Source organism: Lepisosteus platostomus, chromosome 5 (genome assembly GCF_059453375.1).
Source record: "Lepisosteus platostomus isolate fLepPlt1 chromosome 5, fLepPlt1.hap1, whole genome shotgun sequence".
Taxonomy (NCBI): Eukaryota; Metazoa; Chordata; class Actinopteri; order Semionotiformes; family Lepisosteidae; genus Lepisosteus; species Lepisosteus platostomus.
The window spans coordinates 19,876,471-19,895,600 of NC_142615.1; the positions used below are offsets into that span (position 1 = coordinate 19,876,471).

At 51.9% G+C, this 19,130-nt stretch overlaps 1 protein-coding gene across 5 annotated transcripts; it reads left to right on the forward strand.

The window, feature by feature from the left end:
• Positions 1–2,951: 2,951 nt before the first annotated feature.
• LOC148664590 (uncharacterized) lies at positions 2,952–8,692 on the forward strand. 5 transcript variants are annotated; one of them, XM_088631539.1, is made up of 7 exons: positions 2,952–3,307; positions 4,400–4,439; positions 5,164–5,357; positions 5,679–5,833; positions 6,379–6,767; positions 7,201–7,409; positions 8,053–8,692. In XM_088631539.1, the coding sequence occupies exons 2-7, from the start codon at positions 4,424–4,426 to the stop codon at positions 8,239–8,241; spliced, it is 1,152 nt and encodes a 383-aa protein (XP_088487665.1). In that variant the 5' UTR covers positions 2,952–3,307; positions 4,400–4,423; the 3' UTR covers positions 8,242–8,692. The 5 variants fall into 5 exon arrangements, with proteins under 5 accessions (XP_088487665.1, XP_088487662.1, XP_088487663.1 ...); XM_088631536.1 differs by having other exon boundaries at positions 2,954–3,307; positions 4,403–4,439; positions 8,148–8,692; XM_088631537.1 differs by having other exon boundaries at positions 2,954–3,182; positions 4,403–4,439; positions 8,148–8,692.
• The last annotated feature ends 10,438 nt before the right edge of the window (positions 8,693–19,130 follow it).

Sequence of the window (19,130 nt, forward strand, 5' to 3'; positions counted from 1 at the left end):
CCCTTCTGCCGGGAGAGTGGGGAAGGAGCCGGCTGCCTCACACTCCAATGGCCATGTCCTGGGAGAGGCTCAGCTGCTCCAGCTCTTGCAGGGCCCGGTCGTACTCCCTCTGCAGCTGCTCCGCAGACTGATTGGAGGGGCGCAGGGCCAGGAAGCTGTAGGCGTCTTCGCAGTGAGAGAACTTCTCCCCCACACTGGAGCAGCAGGCACACAGCACCTGGAAGGACTGCTCTGTGTGTGTGTGTGTGTGTGTGTGTGTGTGTGTGTGTGTGTGTGTGTGTGTGTGTGTGTGTGTGTGTGTGTGCAGAGGGGGTGTCCTACACTGACAAACTGAAGGAACTGAGTCTCTTTAGTCTGAAGGGGGTGTCCCACTCTGACAGGCTGGAGGAACTGAGCCTCTTTAGTCTGAAGGGGGTGTCCCACACTGACAGGCTGGAGGAACTGAGTCTCTTTAGTCTGAAGGGGGTGTCCCACACTGACAGTAAAATGTTTTGTTTCATGTTTTGTCAGTGACAGAGTACTCAGTACTCGTAAGCAAGGTACCCATTTCCTGAGGGATGAGTGTACAGTATGTTTGAATATCAGGATTTCCACAGCTGGAGTCAACTTCAGACTGATATCATCTACTACATTCATGATGTCTGGAGGTTTGGATTACAAGTCCTACAGAAGTCCTACAGAAGATAAGTCCTTTTACCTTTCAGGAGTGGGCTCAATAATAAAAATAAATAAATAAATCATAAAAACTCTGCTTTACAAGAATCTGGAACACAATAAAAATCAAGTTAGTTTTTTTGGCATAATTTTAAATTAATACTAACGAGGACAGTAAAAAAACAAAAACCTGTTCTCAATACGGAGACAGCTGGGCTCACACACTCACAGAACGCCAGAGGACATGAGCAGGAGGGGTGTATCCACCTCAGTAGCCACAGTAAGATAATCTGGAGTGATCTGAAGCTATTGAAGGGGCATGCCAGAACACGCCTTTGGCCTCCAACACTCCCACCCCCTCCAGCAGTGGCCTGTTAGCAGGATGCTCTTAGCATGCCTTCCTTTGAGGCCCCGGGGACGACGTCAACCCAGCGGATGTCTGAAAAAGATAAGAGAAACAGGAGCTCTGTGAAAGGGCAAATGGAACTGAGAAACAGAGACACTGCTTTACTCTGAGGGGGGTGGGGGTGGGGAACAGCTATGCTGCTGGGAGCCAGTAACCCCGGCTTCTCTCAGGACACAGCTTGATGAGCTCCTCAGATCACTTAACTCCTAAATACTGAAAAGGCCAGATCTTCTAAGCTTTATTAGGATCATATTGTTGTGTTTAACAAAGTGCAGATATGAAAATACACACCATAAATGATCATCGAAGTCCTAGCCACTGTTATACTTGACGATATTCCAGCAGATCAGCTGGCATTGTAGAAACCAAGAGATTCGAGCCTGAAGTGTCCGTTCGTCCAGCCAAGCTTTATAGTAGGCATACAAGGAACCACAATAAGGACTATAGTAGTTGTAGTAGCTCAGAGGGGACATGCCTCTACACAGCTTATAAATACACGTTTCTCTACACCCTCCCACTCCTGTCTTCGAGGTAGCTTTCTCAGGACACTCCCAGGACTCGGAAAGCACTTAAAACATTCCTTTCTTGTCAGGAGTTTAGTGTAAACATTCCCCATTTGGGAATTTGGGACAGGAAGTGAGAAGCATCTGTGCTCAAGCCAGCGTGAAGGTTAGAGCTTAGCATGTGAATGCAGCAGGAGTTCACAGCTCCTGCCACTATCTGGGTACAGGGTTACACACTGATTCTGCTCACAGACTCCATCAGCACGTATGGTGCTGAATCCTGGAAAAGAGTGAAAGTCTGATTGAATTTATATTATAGGCTCGGTTCAATTGAGATCTGCGGATCATTGTTTCCTGCTCCATTAAATTCGTCTTTATCTCAACAAAATGTCATCCAAATAGCCTCAGGCCATCGGGGAACTTCTTAAAATCACATTTGGGTATGTTAACAGTCAGCATTTGCGAGTGCAGAAGTCAATCTAAAAAATAAGGATTCAGTTTGTCTGGCTGGCGTCCAGTTTCAGTTTTTCCCCAGTATCATACTGCTCATGGTGAAGCACAACCCGGGGCTGGGGTATAAACTGCACGAAAGTGAGTTTAAAACTGGACAGCAGGCGCTTCTTTACACAAAGGGTGGTGGGGGGTGTGGCCAGCGGCCATCTCACCCTGCAGTGCCCAGCTGGCAGTCCCCCCCCCCACTGGAGCTCAGGAGGTGTGAGCCTGGCCAGTACCTGGAGGGGAGACTCCTGGGAAAGCTGAGGCTGCTGCTGGGAGAGGTGTGAGGGGGGACAGTAGGGGGCGCTCACCCTGCGGTCTGTGTGGGTCCTGAAGCCCCTGTATAGTGATGGGGACACTGGACTGTCCTTCTGATGAGACGTAAAACCGAGGTCCTGACTCTCTGTGGTCATTTACAATCCCGGGGTGTCTCTGGAGAAGAGTAGGGGTGTTACCCCAGTGTCCTGGCCTGATTCCCCCCCTGGTCTTGACCCATCATGGCCTCCTTATCACCCCCCCTCTCTGAAGTGGCTTCACCACTCTGCTCTCCTCCCCACTGAGAGCTGCTGTGTGCTGAGCGGACTGGAGCATCATCCAGGTGGGGCTGCAGGGGATCCCCGTGACCTGGGAAGAGCTGGAGAGTGGAGAGTCCAGGAAAGCGCTATAGAAGTGTAAGGAGTTATTAATTATTATTAACAGGCTGCCCAACCTGTTGTTGAAGCCTCTCTCGGGACACAGCTGGATGAGCTCCTCGGAACAATTAATTCCTCACCATCAAACAGGGGGCGGAGGGGTCCCACGGGCTGAACGGGCCCCTGGTGGATGCAGGTGTGTTCACACGCAAGCGAAAGGCGGGACGTGCCCCGAGAGACACAGCCGGGTTGGACAGCGGACGGTTGAGGAAAGCCGGCGCCTGTTCTTATCTTGACTGGCCTGGAAAACTGCCACCTCTTCAAAAATCACCCGTTTCAGCAGGAAAGGCTGCGTGTCGCGCGGGGTGAGAGGTTCGAGGGGAGGGGGTAGGCGGGGCCGCGCGCACACAGGTCTGTATCACCAACCTGCCCCACCTCCTCCTCCTCTCGCACGCTTTTATTCCTTTCACGCGCGTTTCCAGCAGCTCCTCGGTGCGTATTTGAGCTCGGTCCTCTTCTGCGTGGCCGCTGCATCGCGCGATCAGCTTGCCGGTCCTGCCGCGCTTGATCGGGCTGGCCTGCGGGTTTGCGGGTTTTGCTCTGCATTGTGTGTCGGGGTGGGTACGCCGATATTAATCCACGATCCAGGGTCACACGGATGCGCCGATCCTACGCGAGCACGGAGTGTGTGTGTGTGTTCTGTGATGGACTGGTGTCCTGTCCTGTGTGTGTGTGTGTGTGTTTTAAGCAGGCTTAAAAGTTAATTCCACGCCAAAACGTGGACAGAAAAAAAAACCCAGCGTGTGTGTCCGTTTCTGCTTTTCTGCGTGGAATGAATCCCCGCCGCAGTCTTTCACGGTGCAGGGCTGTGTGTGTCTCGGGTTCCTGTTCCAATCAGAAAGGTTCAGATCTGCGTCTGTTGGGGGTTTTAATGACCGATGCGTAACGCAATAAGGATTAAAAAGGGACACGCGCGTGGCTTTCTTTCGGGTTCCCCTGTCTCGCGTGAAGAGCACTAGAACTGTCATTCAGTAAGAATTTGCAACTTCACTCCGATCCCCAGCAAACGCGGTAGAGGCAGCAGCTATAAAATAAGATGAGATTACTTTAACTAGCCCTATACAGTGTCTTTTCACAGACCCCAGCTTGCTCTCCGTGAGATACACAGACAGGGAGCTGGGGGTCAGAGCGCAGGGTCAGCCATTTATACAGCACCTCTGGAACAGTTGGGGTGAAGGGCTACCACTGCCGGCCGCGGGATTGGAACCGGCAGACCCTGAGGCACAGAGTCACCGCTCCGCGCTCCGCCCCTTTGTATATAAGGAATTAATTCATTAGATACAGCGAGGCACCGGCAGAAACACACCAGCGACCCTCTACTCGCCAGCGAAGAAGCAAACACGCACGCTGGAGCTGCCCCTATAATGAAGGACCCTGGAAAAAGTACCCAAAAGGGGGGTACAGGTCATATTATTCAACCCCCTCACACCTATATAGCGCCTTTCCGGACTCTCCAGCTCTCTCCGGGTCACGGGGATCCCCTCCACCCCCCACCAGTGTGGAGCCCCGCCTGGGTGACGCTTAGGGTGACAGAGATGCAGGGAAAGGAAGAGCAGATACTGACCACAGATTTTTTAAAAAGACGAGAGAGGGAGAAACCAAGCTATTTAACAAAAAAACATTTTGATCTCCGTCTCTCTCTTTTCCAGAAGTAAAGAAGATCAGCAACAAAAATGGCGGAGAACAAAGGTAGGTGTGTTGGTACCTCCGAGGTCGAAAAAAGGATCACCGACTGCATGCCATGTGCGTGACAAGTCGGCTTAAAGATCAGACGCTGTTAAACAAAGGAACTTCTCATCCCGTTAGGGATGTTAAGGACGGAAGACTGAGAAAATCAAAGATGACGTTCTTGAGCAGCGTCAAGTGAGATCTAATTTACAAAATCGAAAATGAATGCCCCCCAAAACAGCCGCGGGTGGTTATATTATCCTCGGGAATCTCTTCCTTATATCCAAATGGCTTCAACTGTGGGAACGCGTAGACCTGATGGAAGTCTGATAGGACTTGGGGCGCCCTCTGGCGGAAAAGGGCCGAATTATCAGCCTTCAACAATGAGGCGTCCTCAAACAACTAGTAAAAAAAGTTACTCGTTACTACTAAAAGACCCGCTTATTAGATCTCGGTTACCACCATTTCCTCATCGATGTTCTAGAAAATTAATTTTTATTTTTGGATTTAAGTGGAAACAGCGCTGTGGTTCCCCCTTCGGGAATGGCGCAAACTCCCAGCTCTTTCCTCCCTGTTGCTGGGACGAGCTTTTCCTGCAGCGGCCGAGGCAGCTGCATTTGAATGCTCTCCTCCCCTCCCGTCTTATCCGTCTGCCATCTGGCTGTTTTCGGCGGCCCGCAGCAGATTTTAACGTGGCCTCCTGTCCGGTTTCTCTCTCTCTCTCTCCGCCTGCGTGCGGCCGCAGTCCAGGCCGGTTTCCACGCGGTGCAGTCGGTGATCCAGCTCCAGGAGCTGGTCTCCGTGGTGCAGAAGGCGGCCGTGCTGTTCAAGGTGTCCTACTTCAGCCTCTGCCAGTACCCGGATCTGGAGACCAAAGTCCACCAGCGGGGGACGGAGTCGCGCAAGCTGTGCATCTCTACGGCGGCTACGTTTTTACAGGTAGGCAACGTGCCCTTTAAATATCATTATTGCTGGCCCATCAGCACTAATAGTGATGCTCGTGTAGTGGACCACTGCCTGGAAGTGTATTTCAAACTGATGGGGGGGGGGGAGGCAGCACGTCTGTACACAAAGGATGGGGGTGTGGAACAAGCTGCCCAGCCCTGTGGTTGAAGCCGATACCCTGGCTTCACTCCAGACACAGCTTGGTGAGCTCCTCCAGTCAGGACAGGAGGCTCTTCTGTACACAGAGGGTGGTGGGGGTGGGGAACAAGTAACTTTACCTTTCTCTCTCATTTCCGGTTCTTCCCCCCCCCGAAGTGCGCCAATGTGGGGACCGACATCATGAAACGGGTGTTCCCAGCAATTCGGCAGGCGGTGAGGGAACAGCAAATGCAGTCGGCCCGGGTCAGCCTGGAGCTGTCCAAGACCCTGATCCAGAAGATGTGCTCCGACGTGCAGAACGTCGTGGAAAAGTACGCATCTTTATTTTCTCTGGGGAATTCCAGCTGCGACTGCTGGGTCTGTTGATGCTCTCTTGGGGAAGGGGGTTAAATATCATTCTCATCATTTTAATTGGAGTTCAGTTCAGCCTCAAGATGGAAGGGTTGAATTGAACAGCTGTGCAAATGGATAAAGGCTATTGAACGATACGTCAAGTCTCACGTTCGTTCCCCCCACCAAGGCACTCGTTTTTCTCTGTCGTGAGAACATAAGAAGGGCCAAGTCCTCTTTTTCATTTCTAACCGGTCTAGCCTGTTTTAATGGTTAATGGATCCGAGGCTGCAATGGTGTGAAAGTAGCCAGTTTTCAACCACAGAGCTGGGCAGGTTGTTCCACACCCCCACCACACTTTGTGCAAAGAGGTGTTTTCTGTTCTCCGCTTTCAAACGCTTTCAGATAGTTTTACACTCCCTTCAGACTAAAGAGACTCAGTTCCTCCAGTCTGACGGTGTGGGACACACCCTTCAGACTAAAGAGACTCAGTTCCTCCTGCCTGTTCTCTCTCTCTCGACCGCAGGTACGAGAGCCTGAACGGCAGCGTGGCCGGCACCTGCAGCGATGTGAAGGCGGTCCGCGAGAGCGAGCAGCAGGAGAGGGAGAAGAAGACGCAGGAGGCGGAGGCGCTGCGGGTGCAGGCCCACGCCCTGAAGGACCGGCTGGCCCGCCTGAACGAGGAAAAGGCCCAGGTGGGCCGGCAGATCCAGGACAAGCTGGCGGAGAAGAGGCAGCGCCAGGGCGGCTGCTGGGCCTACAGCGACAAGAGCAACAATGCCCGCCTGAGCGCCCTGGAGGGCGAGCTGCGCCACCTCTACGGGCAGGACAACTGCCTCACCCGGGAGATCTGGGACAATGCCGCCGAGCTCAACCGCATGCAGGCCGTCTACTCCCAGGTGCTGGTGGAAATAGGTAAGCGTGCCGATTGAGGGGGGTGTCCATGCCTGGTCCTGGACTGGTGTCCTGTCCAGGGTGTGTGTGTGTCTGTGTGTGTGTCCTGTGATGGTCTGACGTCCTGTCCAGGGTGTGTGTGTGTGTCCTGTGATGGACTGGTGTCCTGTCCAGTGTGTGTGAGTGTGTCCTGTGATGGACTGGCGTCCTGTCCAGGGTGTGTGAGTGTGTGTGAGTGTGTCCTGTGATGGACTGCCGTCCTGTCCAGGGTGTGTGTGTGTGTGTGTGTGTGTGTGTGTGTGTGTGTGTGTGTGTGTGTGTCCTGTGATGTACTGCTGTCCTGTCCAGGGTGTGTGTGTGTGTCCTGTGATGGACTGCTGTCCTGTCCAGGGTGAACCCTGCCTTGTGCCTGTTGCTTGCTGCCCACCCTTCTCCCTCTCTCCCTCTCCCTCAGGGAAGCTCGGGAAGCCCAAGCAGCTGCAGGAGGTGCAGCGCTGCCTGTCCCGCGTCCAGCAGATCCTGCTGAGGCTGCACAACTTCTGCGACACGGCTCGGGTGGCCATCGCCAGCCTGGGGCAGAAGACCGAGGCGGGAGAGAGCTTCCTGGATTACATCCAGGACTTCAAGGAGGAGTACCTGAATAGCCTGGATGAGGCGGAGCAGGTGGGTGGAGGGGCAGATCGGTGGTGTGATTTTCTCTCCCGAATTTCAGTGGGAGCCTCCGTCAGTCAGACGGGTAGCTCTCTACAGTAGCTGGAAATAAGGAAACTACGATATTTTAGGACAGTCATTCATTTTAGAGTTAATAACTGCCATTTTTCTCCACACATCTACACACTGTGCACAAATGCACACTACACACATTCTGACTACAATGGCACCGTACACACCAACACAATGCATACACTCAACTGATCTGACACAATCGCACTCTACACCCTACTATACTGTATACATACTACACACGCACAAACATTCGTACTATATCCATCAACACAACGCATACACACTACACACGCACACACATTCATACTGTACACATCGTCGCAACGCATACACACACTGTACACACAACTGATCTGTATTCACAATACACACAACGACACACTACACATGCATGCACATTCGTACTACATACATCAATGCATACACACTTTACACACCACTAATCTGTATACACAATACACACAACCACACTCTACACCCAACTATACTGTATACACACTACACATTTGTACTGTGTACATCAATGCAACACATACACACAATTGATCTGTGCACACGCACACACACACGCACACTGCAGTCCTTCCAGGTGCTGTGTGCCTGCTGCTCCAGTGTGGGGGAGAAGTTTTCTCACTGCGAAGACGCCTACAGCTTCCTGGCCCTTTGCCCCTCCAGTCTGTCTGCGGAGCAGCTGCAGTGGGAGTACGACCGGGCCCTGCAAGAGCTGGAGCAGCTGAGCCTCTCCCAGGACATGGCCATCGGAGTCTGAGGCAGGAGGACGAGGACCGGGAAGAGCTCTCTCACTTCCTCTGCGCTTCCTGCATTATAATAGGGTCCCTGCTTGGCCATCTGTCTAGTTTCTTGATGATGTCATGTGGTGATTTATGATGTCATGGAGGATGGGAATCGCTTTTCCCTGCTCCTGGGGTTCTGGTGAGGGGTTATCATGCAGACTAGGATCAAGGCTAGGGTGTTGCTAATCTACAGCAGGGGGGTTTGGTTATGTCCATGTTTCTAGTGTGACTGCAGAAAATTTCAAATGCACCTTTTTGACTATGTTCATTAATGGAATTTGGACAGCTTAAGTGAGGGGGGTGACTGTCACATAGCTCCACAATGTCATACTTGGGATCCCCCACACACGGTGTAATTCATGTGCCTGATCCCCATCTGTATGGCATGAAATAATGGAACTGCACAATAAAATGGTCTCGATGGGAGCAGTCTGATTCCTTTGCCGTCTGTGATACAAGCTGCCCAGCCCTGTGGTTTAAGCCGATACCCTGGCTTCTCTCCAGACACAGCTGGATGAGCTCCTCCACTCAGAACAGGAAGCTCTTCTGTACACAGAGGGTGGTGGGGTTGGGGAACAAGCTGCCCGGCCATGTTGTTGAAGCTTATTCCTTCGCTTCTCTCCAGACACAGCTGGGTGAGCTTCTCCAGTCAGGACAGGAGGGTCTTCTGTACACAGAGGGGGGTGGGGGTGGGGAACAAGCCGCCCAGCCCTGTGGTGGAAGCCGAGATGCTGGCTTCTCTCCAGACACACCTGGGTGAGCTCCTCCAGTCAGGACAGGAGGCTCCTCTGTACATAGAGGGTGGTGGGGGTGGGGTACAAACGTACCCTTCCATTTGACTAAACAACCTTTTCTCCATATCCCTGCTTTACCCTGAGAGCCAAGAGGGTGGAGTCCCATCCAAATAACAAAAGACAACACATCTATTCAACTGACACTCAGAGGTGACCGAACACATTTCAGGTTTACACCCCAGTTAAACGTGCCTTTTCTTCATTTCAGATTGCTCTGCTCCCCATGATCTCTGAAAACCCACTCTCACACACCACGCCCTCACATCGCACAAGACTCTACATTCACCAGCTGTAATACAGCTACGAACAAAGACAGACATTAAAGTTCGCTGTTACTAAATGACATTCGTATTAGTTCATGCATGTATTAATGTTCACTGGAAAGCAGTTTCAGTTCAATATTAAAATGTTCTCAGCGACAGCTGCTTAACAGACTCATGACAGTAGTGACCATATTATGTCCACCCTATCTGGGGACGTTCTAATGTGACTCCAGCTGCTTAAACCACATGAAGAGGTGATGTCAGTTCGTCCCCCTACTTCAGTAACCACTAGAGGGCAGCAGCTCTTGCTCTGGGTTCGCTGAAAGAGAGACTTACAGAAGACACAGGCACAAGAACGGAGCCTGGAGAGATGTTCAAATAAACGCCGCCCCCCAGGGAGACCCGACTGTGTAAGAGCCTGGGACCTGTGAAAAGAGTCTTTTATATTTCTATTTAAGTGATTTTTTTATATTTATTTTGTATTGCTGTATGCATCTTAATTTTTCGTCTATTCTGGTGTCTGTTTTTTTTTTGGCTTTGGACTGCTGTAACACATCAATTTCCCTTCAGGATCAATAAAGTCTTATCTATCTTCTGCTCTGTTTTGTACCGTACAGAATGATGAGTTAAAAGCCAAGTCAGCCATTTACAGAGCAACGCCCACACTAACACAGATGATTTTTTTACAAAAATAACAGATAACAGTATATTCAAACAAAGCAACAGCAATATAATAAAGCTGACAGGAGCTACTTTAACACCTCACGCTCTTTCGCACTTCAATTCTCTCAACAGATGGGCAAAAAAAAATTCCAGCAAAGAGATAAGACTTTTATTGTCCTCTGAAGGAATTTTGTATGGACACCCAGCACTCCTGTACATTTAAATAGCATGCACAAAAAGAGAGAAGAAAATAAAATCATTGCACATTACACTATTACAAAAAATAAGAAAAACACTGCACATCATTCTATTGCACATGTACAGTAGAACACAAAACATAACATAACATGTTGTAAGAGTCAAAATTGTTTATCCTTGACATTATTGTGTTGACAGCTGTAATGCATAGTGGAACAAAGGAATCTTTGTATCCGTTTCACTTACCTTTGGGAACCCTGAAACGTTTGCCCGAAGGAATAAGTTGGTATTCAGGGTTGAGGATGTGGGAAGGATCTGATATCATTGTTCCTGTCTGTCTGATTAGGGATTTTTCAAAGATGGGCTGCGGGGAGGGCTGCTGTTTCACTCCCTTGACCTTGAAAGCTGTCTGGATGAGGCGGGTCATTTGCCATTTAAAATGAACTGATAGATGACCGAACCACACTGAAATACCATATCTGATAATGCTCTCGATTACAGCTCCAGAGACAGATAAAGTGGGTGACCACAGCTACTGTCTGCAACACTGTGTGGTGTGAATGATACAGGGTATAAAGACCTTTTTCAGACGAGCTGCGATCAGATGATCGGAACACATAGGAGACGAAACTGGAAATTAGACCATCTAACAACCCAGCAAACAGGGCTGAATGGATAAGAAAACCCATAATTAATGAAGAAATATAAGGTAACCATATGAGGAATCACAGGAGAAAATTTATGAAATAATTTAAAAAACAGGAGTATAACAGTGGAGCTGATGTATGATATGCAAACAGACAAAAGGAAAAAAAATCATTGTAAATGGAAAGAAAAAACATTCTAAGCAAGAAATTATTCTGCAGACTTCATGCTGTCAACACTAAAGGCAATTCAAGTTAAACAGTGGGCTAATTTCAGCGGCCACATTTGTTGCTTCTGGTCTTAAGGCTGAATTCCAGTTTGGGGTGCTGCTTTCAGTTCATTACAACTGACCCCAGCAGGAAGGGCAGCCCCTACATCACAATTCTCGCGACCTCTCACCCGTGATGAGAGCAGCCTTGCGCTGATCTCCACAAACATGGCGACCATACAGGACTTGCACAACGTTCACGAATTTGTGAAGGTCTCGGAATTTCTCACATTTTGCAGTACCCTCAATAATTTCTTCTGAGACGGAGATTTAATAACTGGTTGGAGACACTGGGGCAGCAGTCCCCGTTTAACACTACAAAGTGTACATTGCCACAAACAAAATACGTGTTCCTAAAAAACGTTGCAAACGCAAAAGATTCCCAATAGCCTCTGAACACAACTATGAAGTTTACTTTTACAGCGGTGAATCTATTTGGTAATAAACAAACAAGCCAATAGCATAATACCTTAACGCCCTCGCCCAGTGGTGAGGAGGAAGCGCACCTAGGCACTCATAGTACCGCAAAGCAGGCTGGGAGTTGTAGCCGGGGGGAGTCTGAGGGTCAGCAGGATGATATGTATCTGCATACGTAAATATTGTGATAGTAGTTTTAGTGTCCTGTATAGCTCTATAAGTGTATAGCCCGAAGTTAACGAGTTACCACCCTAACCATGTGTAAGTGTTCTGTCGGTCTCCTCATGTGTGTATAGCCTGTGTTCGGTTTTTGTGTGGTTTTGTTTCTAGAATAAAGCCGTCGCTTGGTTTACGATCATGTCTCCACTTGTCCTTTGTCCTGAGGGAACCTGAAAAATGTTACATTGGTGTCAGAAGCGGGCAGGATGGACAGACCATGGCAGACATTCACTGATTTTGTCAAGCGCCGGCTAACCCTAAAAGAGACTGAACCCACCGGCAGCGCACATACAGAGCCTGAGCAACTCCTGGGTGCGACAGGTGGCCACAGCCCTTACCAGGGCTACCCAGTAGTGGTCCCGCTAGTAGAATTGGGGCGACTGCCCACTACTCCTGCCCAGTGGATGCCCAAGAGAGAAGATGCCCTCCCTGCCGGAGTCGGCCAGCTATTCCCACACCCGCCAGCGTGGGTGCTACCCAGTCGCTACGACGGGGAAGCGCATGGGAAACCTACGAGGCGCAGTTCCAGCTCGCGGCCCGGACAAATGGCTGGAACCGGGCAGAGGTGGCCGGCCACCTGGCAGCGGCGCTGGAAGGAGTGGCCTGCCAGGTTCTCCTGGATGTCCCAGAGGAGGACTAAGGTGAATACGCGGCGCTGGCAGCAGCTCTCCGGCTGGGCCTGGTCGCCACTGATGTCATGTTCCTCGCCCGCTGAGGATACCCGGTTTTCCCCCGGGAGGCGCAGCGGGAGATGGCTCTTCAGGCCTTTCTCAAGGCCCTCTTACCCGAGGAGCCGTGCCGAAACAGGGAAACAGGTGCTTGCCTTCCGTCTGGGTACAGCGACGGTGCGCCTGCTACCTTGCACCCATCCAGGAGGACTGCATCCTGGGGCTGGACCTGCTGCAGGGAGTGGGGACCGGATTGGACTTGGGCCGGCAGGAGTTGGTGTGGCAGGGAGAGCGACTTCACCTGGTGGAGGGCAGGCCCGGCGAAGGCCGAGGGACGCTGGCTTGCCGGAGCCGGGGGAAAAAGAGGCAGTGGCGGTGGCAGTCGCCGGGGCGGACCGGGCCTGCGAGCCGGGGAGCGAGTGTGCCGGATCCTGCCCCTGAATCACCCGGGGGGTCTGACAAGGCGGCCGTGGCGGTGGCGGGGGCCGAGCATTGCGTGGAAGCGAGGCGCGCCATTGAGGACCTCTACCAGTGAAGCTGCGAGGGCCTCGATTGGGACCACCGGCAGCGGCTCCAGGAACTACTCACCCAAAAAGAGGACCTCTTTGCGGCAAGGGATGAGGACTGCACCCGCGCCGCCCTGGTCCAACACGACATCAACACTGGCGACGCTAGGCCCATCTGCATCCAACCGGGACTCATGCCAAGCATACTCCCGCTGAGAAAAAAATCAGAGAGATGCCCGCAGTGGGAGTGATTGAGCCCTCCGCGAGCCTGTGGTCGGCGCCAGCTATACTGCTCCGAAAAAAAGACGGCTCATGGAGGTTCTGCGTGAACTACCGCAAGCTGAATGAGGTCATCTGGAAAGATTCCTACTCCCTGCCGAGGATAGATGACGCCTTGGACTACATCACAGGGTCGACCTGCTTCAGCTCCTTTGACCTCCGCTGCAGCTACTGGCAGGTACCGCTTGCTCCCGATGCTCGACCGAAGACGGCCTTTTCCATCGGCCAGGGCCTCTGGCAGTTTACTGTCATGCCCTTTGGCCTGTGCAATGCCCTGGCGACTTTCGAGAGGCTGATGGAGAGGGTGCTGGCATTGGTCCCGCGGAACCAGTGTGTGCTGTATCTGGACGACCTGCTGGTTCCAGGCCTCGACGAACCTCCAGGCGGTGCTGGCCTGCATCTGCTGTGCTGTCCTGAGGCTCAACGCCCACAAGTGAGAGCTCCTGCTGCGGGAGGGGACCTTCCTGGGACATGTTGTTGGACCGCGAGGGGTGGCTACAGACCCAGGTAAGGTTGATGCAGTGAGGGGATGGCCGACTCCCCGCACCGTCGCAGAGCTGCATTCTGGGGTTGGCGTTGTATTATCGGAGGTTCGTCCGGGATTTTGCCAGCATCTCTCCCCCGCTGCACTGCCTCACCGACAAGGGCCGCCGTTTTGACTCGGACTGCGAGACGGCTTTCGGTCGGTTACGTGAAGCTCTGGTGGGGGCCCCCGTGCTAGACTACCCCGATCCGTGGTTACAGTATATCCTAGATACCAACGTGAGTGTCTCAGAGGTGGGCGCGGTGTTGGCACAGGAGGGGCCAGATGGGGAGCGGGTAGTTGCCTACTACAGTCGGGCTTTGAATAAGGCTGAACGGAACTACTGCGTGACCCGTCGCGAGCTGCTGGCGGTGATGGTGGCGGTCCGCCACTTCAGGCCGTACCTGTTCAGGACCCGATTCCGGTTGACCGACCATGCGTCCCTCACCTGGTTGCTCCACTTTAAGGATCCGGAGGGTTAGATGGTGCGATGGATTGAGGTCCTGCAGGAATACAACTTCACTGTCGTGCACCGTGCGGGGTCTCGCCATCTCAATGCCGACGCTCTCTCACGGCACCCCTGTGAGGCCGTGGACTGCTGCTACTGCGCCCAGCGGGAGCAGTGTGAAGGGGCCGTCCGCACCGAGTGAAGCGCCGTGGCCACGGCCCTGGAGGGGCCCCTGGGGGTGGGTCTGTCAGACGTGGTGCAGCGACAGGCAGCTGATCCGGATGTGGGGCCGGTGCTCCCCTGGAAGGCAGCAGGAGCGCGGCCTATGCAAGAGGAGCTTGCCCCACACCCAAAGTCCGTCGAGTCCCTCTGTGCCTTGTGGGAGGCCTTGGAAGTAAAGGATGGGGTGCTGCGACGGGGGTGGCAGGCACCCTCCAGTGGTGAGATACAGTGACAGCTGGTGGTGCCACAGTCGCTCCGCGCGGCTGTGCTCCGAGCGGTGCATGGCCAGCCGGGAGTGGGGCATTTTGGCTGTAAAAAAACAGTAGACGAGTAGCGTCTCCGAGGCCATTTTTATTGGGGTCTTTGCCACCGGGACGTGGAGCGGTATTGCCGAACGTGTGCGGTGTGCATGGCGCAGAAAGGTCCCCTCTCCAACAACACCAGGTAGGGGCTCCTATGGGGCGGGTGTGGGTGGACGTTTTGGGCCGAGGCCAGAAACCGCTATGTCCTGGTAGCAATGGACTATTTCATGAAGTGGCCAGAGGCCTATGCCCTCCCGGACCAGAGTGCCCCCACGGTGGCCGATGCACTACTGGAGGGGATGTTTGCCAGGCTGGGGGTGCCGGAGGAGTTACACAGTGACCAGGGGCGTAACTTCGAGTCCCAGGTCTTCGTCAGAGTTTGCCAGCGCCTGGGGATCTCTAAGATTCAGACCACCCCGCTGCATCCCCAGAGCGACGGGTCTGTGAAGCGGTTTAATTGGATGCTCGCCACCCAGCTGGCCAACCCTGGTGTCCTGGCACCAACGGGATTGGGACCACCACCTCCCCCTCGAGCTCTGACCACAGTCCAGGAATCTACCGGGTGTACCCTGGCCTCACTCATGCTGGGCCGGGAAATGCGAACCCTGGTGGACCTGGTCTTCGGCCCGCCGCCCAGAGACGAGTCGGCACCACCAGCTGGACCGGACTACGAGTAGGACCTGCAGCAGTGGATGCGGCGGGTGCACAGCTTTACCCAGACCCATCTGACTCAGGCGGGAGTCCGGCAGAACTACGACCTGCGCTGCAGGGGGCCTGCCTTCCAGCCCTGGGAGTTGGTTTGGGTGTACAGCCCGCGCCGCCGCAAAGGCCTCAGCCCTAAGCTGGTGCCTTTGTGGGAGGGGGCCACTGAGGTCCTCGGGGTGGTAGGCAAGGTCTGCTACCGGGGGAGAGTGATGGTTCTGCACCGAGACCGCCTGGCCCCCTACCGGGACCGGGGGGAGGAGCCCCGCGGGGAGGCTCCGGAGGAGCAGCCAGGGCCAGAGCCGGCCGACAATGGGGTGACCGCGGGCCGCCGGCCACCACCGCTTCATAACAGCTGCTCACGCAGAGTTCCACAGCCTTTAGCCTAGTATGAGTATAGCCTGAGGGGGGTGTTCGATGTCAGTGGGACGCCAGACGCTTCAGGTGGGGACAGTGTAACCCCCCTGGCCCGGTGGTGAGGAGGAAGCGCACCTAGGCACTCATGGTACCACGGAGCAGGCTGGGAGTTGTAGCCGGGGAGAGTTTGAGGGTCAGCTCGATGACCAGCAGCTAACCCTGCATATGTAAATAGTGTTATAGTAGATTTAATGTCCTGTGTAGCCTTATAAGTGTATAGCCTGTTGTTAAGTAATTACCACCCTAACGATGTGAACGTGTTCCATCAGTCTCCTCATGTGTCTGTATGTCCTGTGTTTGGTTTTGTGTGGTTTCGATAAAAGAATAAAGCTGTCGCTTGGTTTACTATCACGTCGCCACTTGTCCTTTTCCTGAGGGAACCTGAAAACAGTACAATATTATAGCATGAACCCCTGACGATTTTCTTGATAAGGTTTATGTGCTTGTTTGTATTGTATGTAGTTTTGTTGTTCAAATAAAACGTAAAAGACACAATTTTCCGGATGTGGCTGCTGTAAAAATAAAATGACATCAAGGGTGCTGTACGCAGAGGTCTGAAACCTTCTCCACAGAAGATCTTTATCAAGAGGTGTTAAAGAAGTAGAGATCTCGCCATGAGAGGGGAAGCATCTCAGAAAAAGCAGGTGCAGTCGGTTCCACAGTCATAACGCCACTAAGTCGGGCGACAACAGCAAAACCCACCCGGCTTCCTCCGGGCAAGTAATGAGACAAAGATAGATACTTTATTGATCCCGTGAGGGAAATTGCAGTGCAACAGCAGCTTAACACACACAACACAGCCACAGTGTAACGAATTATATAATAATAGTACAATACATACAATACAATACAAGAGTTACTCACAGTCTGGACACAGAAGAACAAACTAGAACAGAACAGTACACAGAAAAATCGTATCACACATATGAATATAAATATAGATGTAAATATAGATATACATATAAATGTATTGCACAGGTCCCTGGCATATATTGCACAAAAAATGGTTGTAAACGGGAAAAAGAAAAAGAAAAAGAAAGAGAACAGATGTAGCAGTAGATGTGTAGATGCGTTTAGTCCAGAAACAGGTCACTGTCGATGTTGCCTCTGCCAAGACGCAAGGTGGATGCGTTGTACAGTCTTATGGCAGAAGGCAAGAATGACCTCCTGTAGCGCTTCCTGTCGCACCGTGGATGAATCAGTCTATTGCTGAGCGTGCTCTTCATTCCTGCAAGCCTGTCATAGAGGGGATGGGAGAAGTTGTCCATGATGGCCTCTAGTTTGGACATCATTCTCCTCTCAGCCACTACCTCCAAGTGGTCCAGGTCAGACCCAATGACAGAGCTTGCTCTCCTGTTGAGCTTGTTCAGCCTTTTAGAATCCACTGCTCTAATCCCAGAGCCCCAGCACACCACTGCGTAGAAAATGGCACTCGCTACCACTGACTGATAGAACATGTGTAGCATCTTACTACACACATTGAAGGACCTGAGCCTCCTCAAGAAGTAAAGTAGGCTCTGTCCCTTCTTATAGATGGCCTTGATGTTCTTAGACCATTCCAGTCTATCGTCGATGTGCACTCCCAGGTACTTGTACGAGTTCACCATCTCCACGCCACTCCCATGGATGTAGACAGGAGTAGGTTTGACCTTTTTCCTCCTGAAATCTACCACCAGTGTTGCCAGCCCTGTCCAGGTGTGAGTAGGCCCTTTGCAGCATGTAGATGATCGCATCCTCCACACCAACACTGGGCTGGTAGGCAAACTGTAGGGTGTCCAGTGATGAGCTGACCAGGGGTCTCAGGTGGGATAAGACCAGCCTCTCCAGTGTCTTCATGACGTGAGAAGTCAGTGCAACTGGTCTGTAGTCGTTGAGGACAGAGGGGCGCCCTTTCTTTGGTACCGGGACCAGGCATGATGTCTTCCAGAGCACAGGGACTCTCTCCAATTGCAGGCTCAGGTTGAACAGTCGCTGGAGCACTCCGCTGAGCTGATCAGCACAGGCCCTCAGAACTCTGGGACAGATGTCGTCTGGTCCTGTGGCCTTACCCTGGTGCAGCCTCTTCAGCTCCTTCTTTACCTGGTCAGCTGTGATGGTCAGCCTGGCCTGGGGGATGGTGCTCATAGCACTGTCAGTGCTGCAGGTGTTAATGGTGGAGGTGTTGGGGAATGGCAGCTGTGGGGGATTGGGGGGTGAGTAGCTGTTGGGGGTCGTAGCTGTAGGCGGCCATGATTGTGGGGGGATGGAGGAGGTGTTGGGCAGTCGCAGCTGTGAAGGGTTAGGGAGCGTGTGGCTGTGGGGGGATGGGTGTTGAGCCACAGAGGGCTTGTTGGCCATCTCCAGGTTCCCCTCCATTGCACCGCCAGCCTGTTTGAAGCCAGTGATCTCTCTCATGCTGCTCCATACATCTCTCACCCTGTTCCTTTGCAGCTTGTCCTCCACCTTCTTCCTGTAGGCGTCCTTGCTCTCTCTTAACTTCTGCTTTAGTTCCCTCTGTACACGCTTGACCTTTTCCTTGACGCCACCTCCTTAAGGCTCTCTTCTTGTCATTCAGAAGAGCCTTCAGGTTGCTGGTGATCCAGGGTTTGGTATTGGAAAAGCAGTGTACGTCTTTGGTGGGGATGGTGTTGTCTACGCAGAAGTTAATGTAGTCAGTGACACAGTCCACCATGCTGTCTGTGTCGTAGTCAGTGACACAGTCCACCATGTTGTCTATGTCATCACAGTCCACCATGCTGTCTATATATTACATATGAGACTGTATGGCTTTAGAGCCACTACAGTACAGTATGTGTGAAATTGATTTTTATAATAAAAATGTAAAGTTAAATTGTTTCCTGATTACTTGTTGCTGAAATTTGCATTACATTAGGTATATATTATGTTATACTTTTTATTTTCATCCACCAAAATTTCCCTTAAATTGTAAATTCCACATTAATATTCCATATGCACAGTAGAGATACAGATTAAATGACAAAATCGTTTCACTAACATCTAATGCAGCACAAGTGCCACTTATTGATCATCTTTGGCCAGCTAAATGCATACCGCAATACACCACACGACCTTTACTGTATTAGGAAGAAATACTGCACGTTTTAAGTGCCTGCATCTGGAGTCAGGGGTCTTTTGTCTGAGATTTGAAAGTCTGGTTTTTGTGATGACTTGTCTTGGACTCTTAAAAAGGACAAAGTGAGTAATCCTGCAGTTTGGTGTTTGTATTAAAGATTCAATTTTATTAATAATAATAATAATAAACTTTATTTTATATAGCGCCTTTAAAGGTGGCTTCTCAAAGCGCTTTACAGGATGACAATAACAATAAAT

What these genes read in the sequence shown, in the direction of transcription:
- LOC148664590 (XM_088631536.1), top strand. An exon ending in CCAGGTGCTGGTGGAAATAG is followed by an intron (nt 6,768 to 7,200) that starts GTAAGCGTGCCG and finishes CCTCTCCCTCAG; the next exon opens with GGAAGCTCGGGAAGCCCAAG. An exon ending in GCCTGGATGAGGCGGAGCAG is followed by an intron (nt 7,410 to 8,147) that starts GTGGGTGGAGGG and finishes TTGCCCCTCCAG; the next exon opens with TCTGTCTGCGGAGCAGCTGC.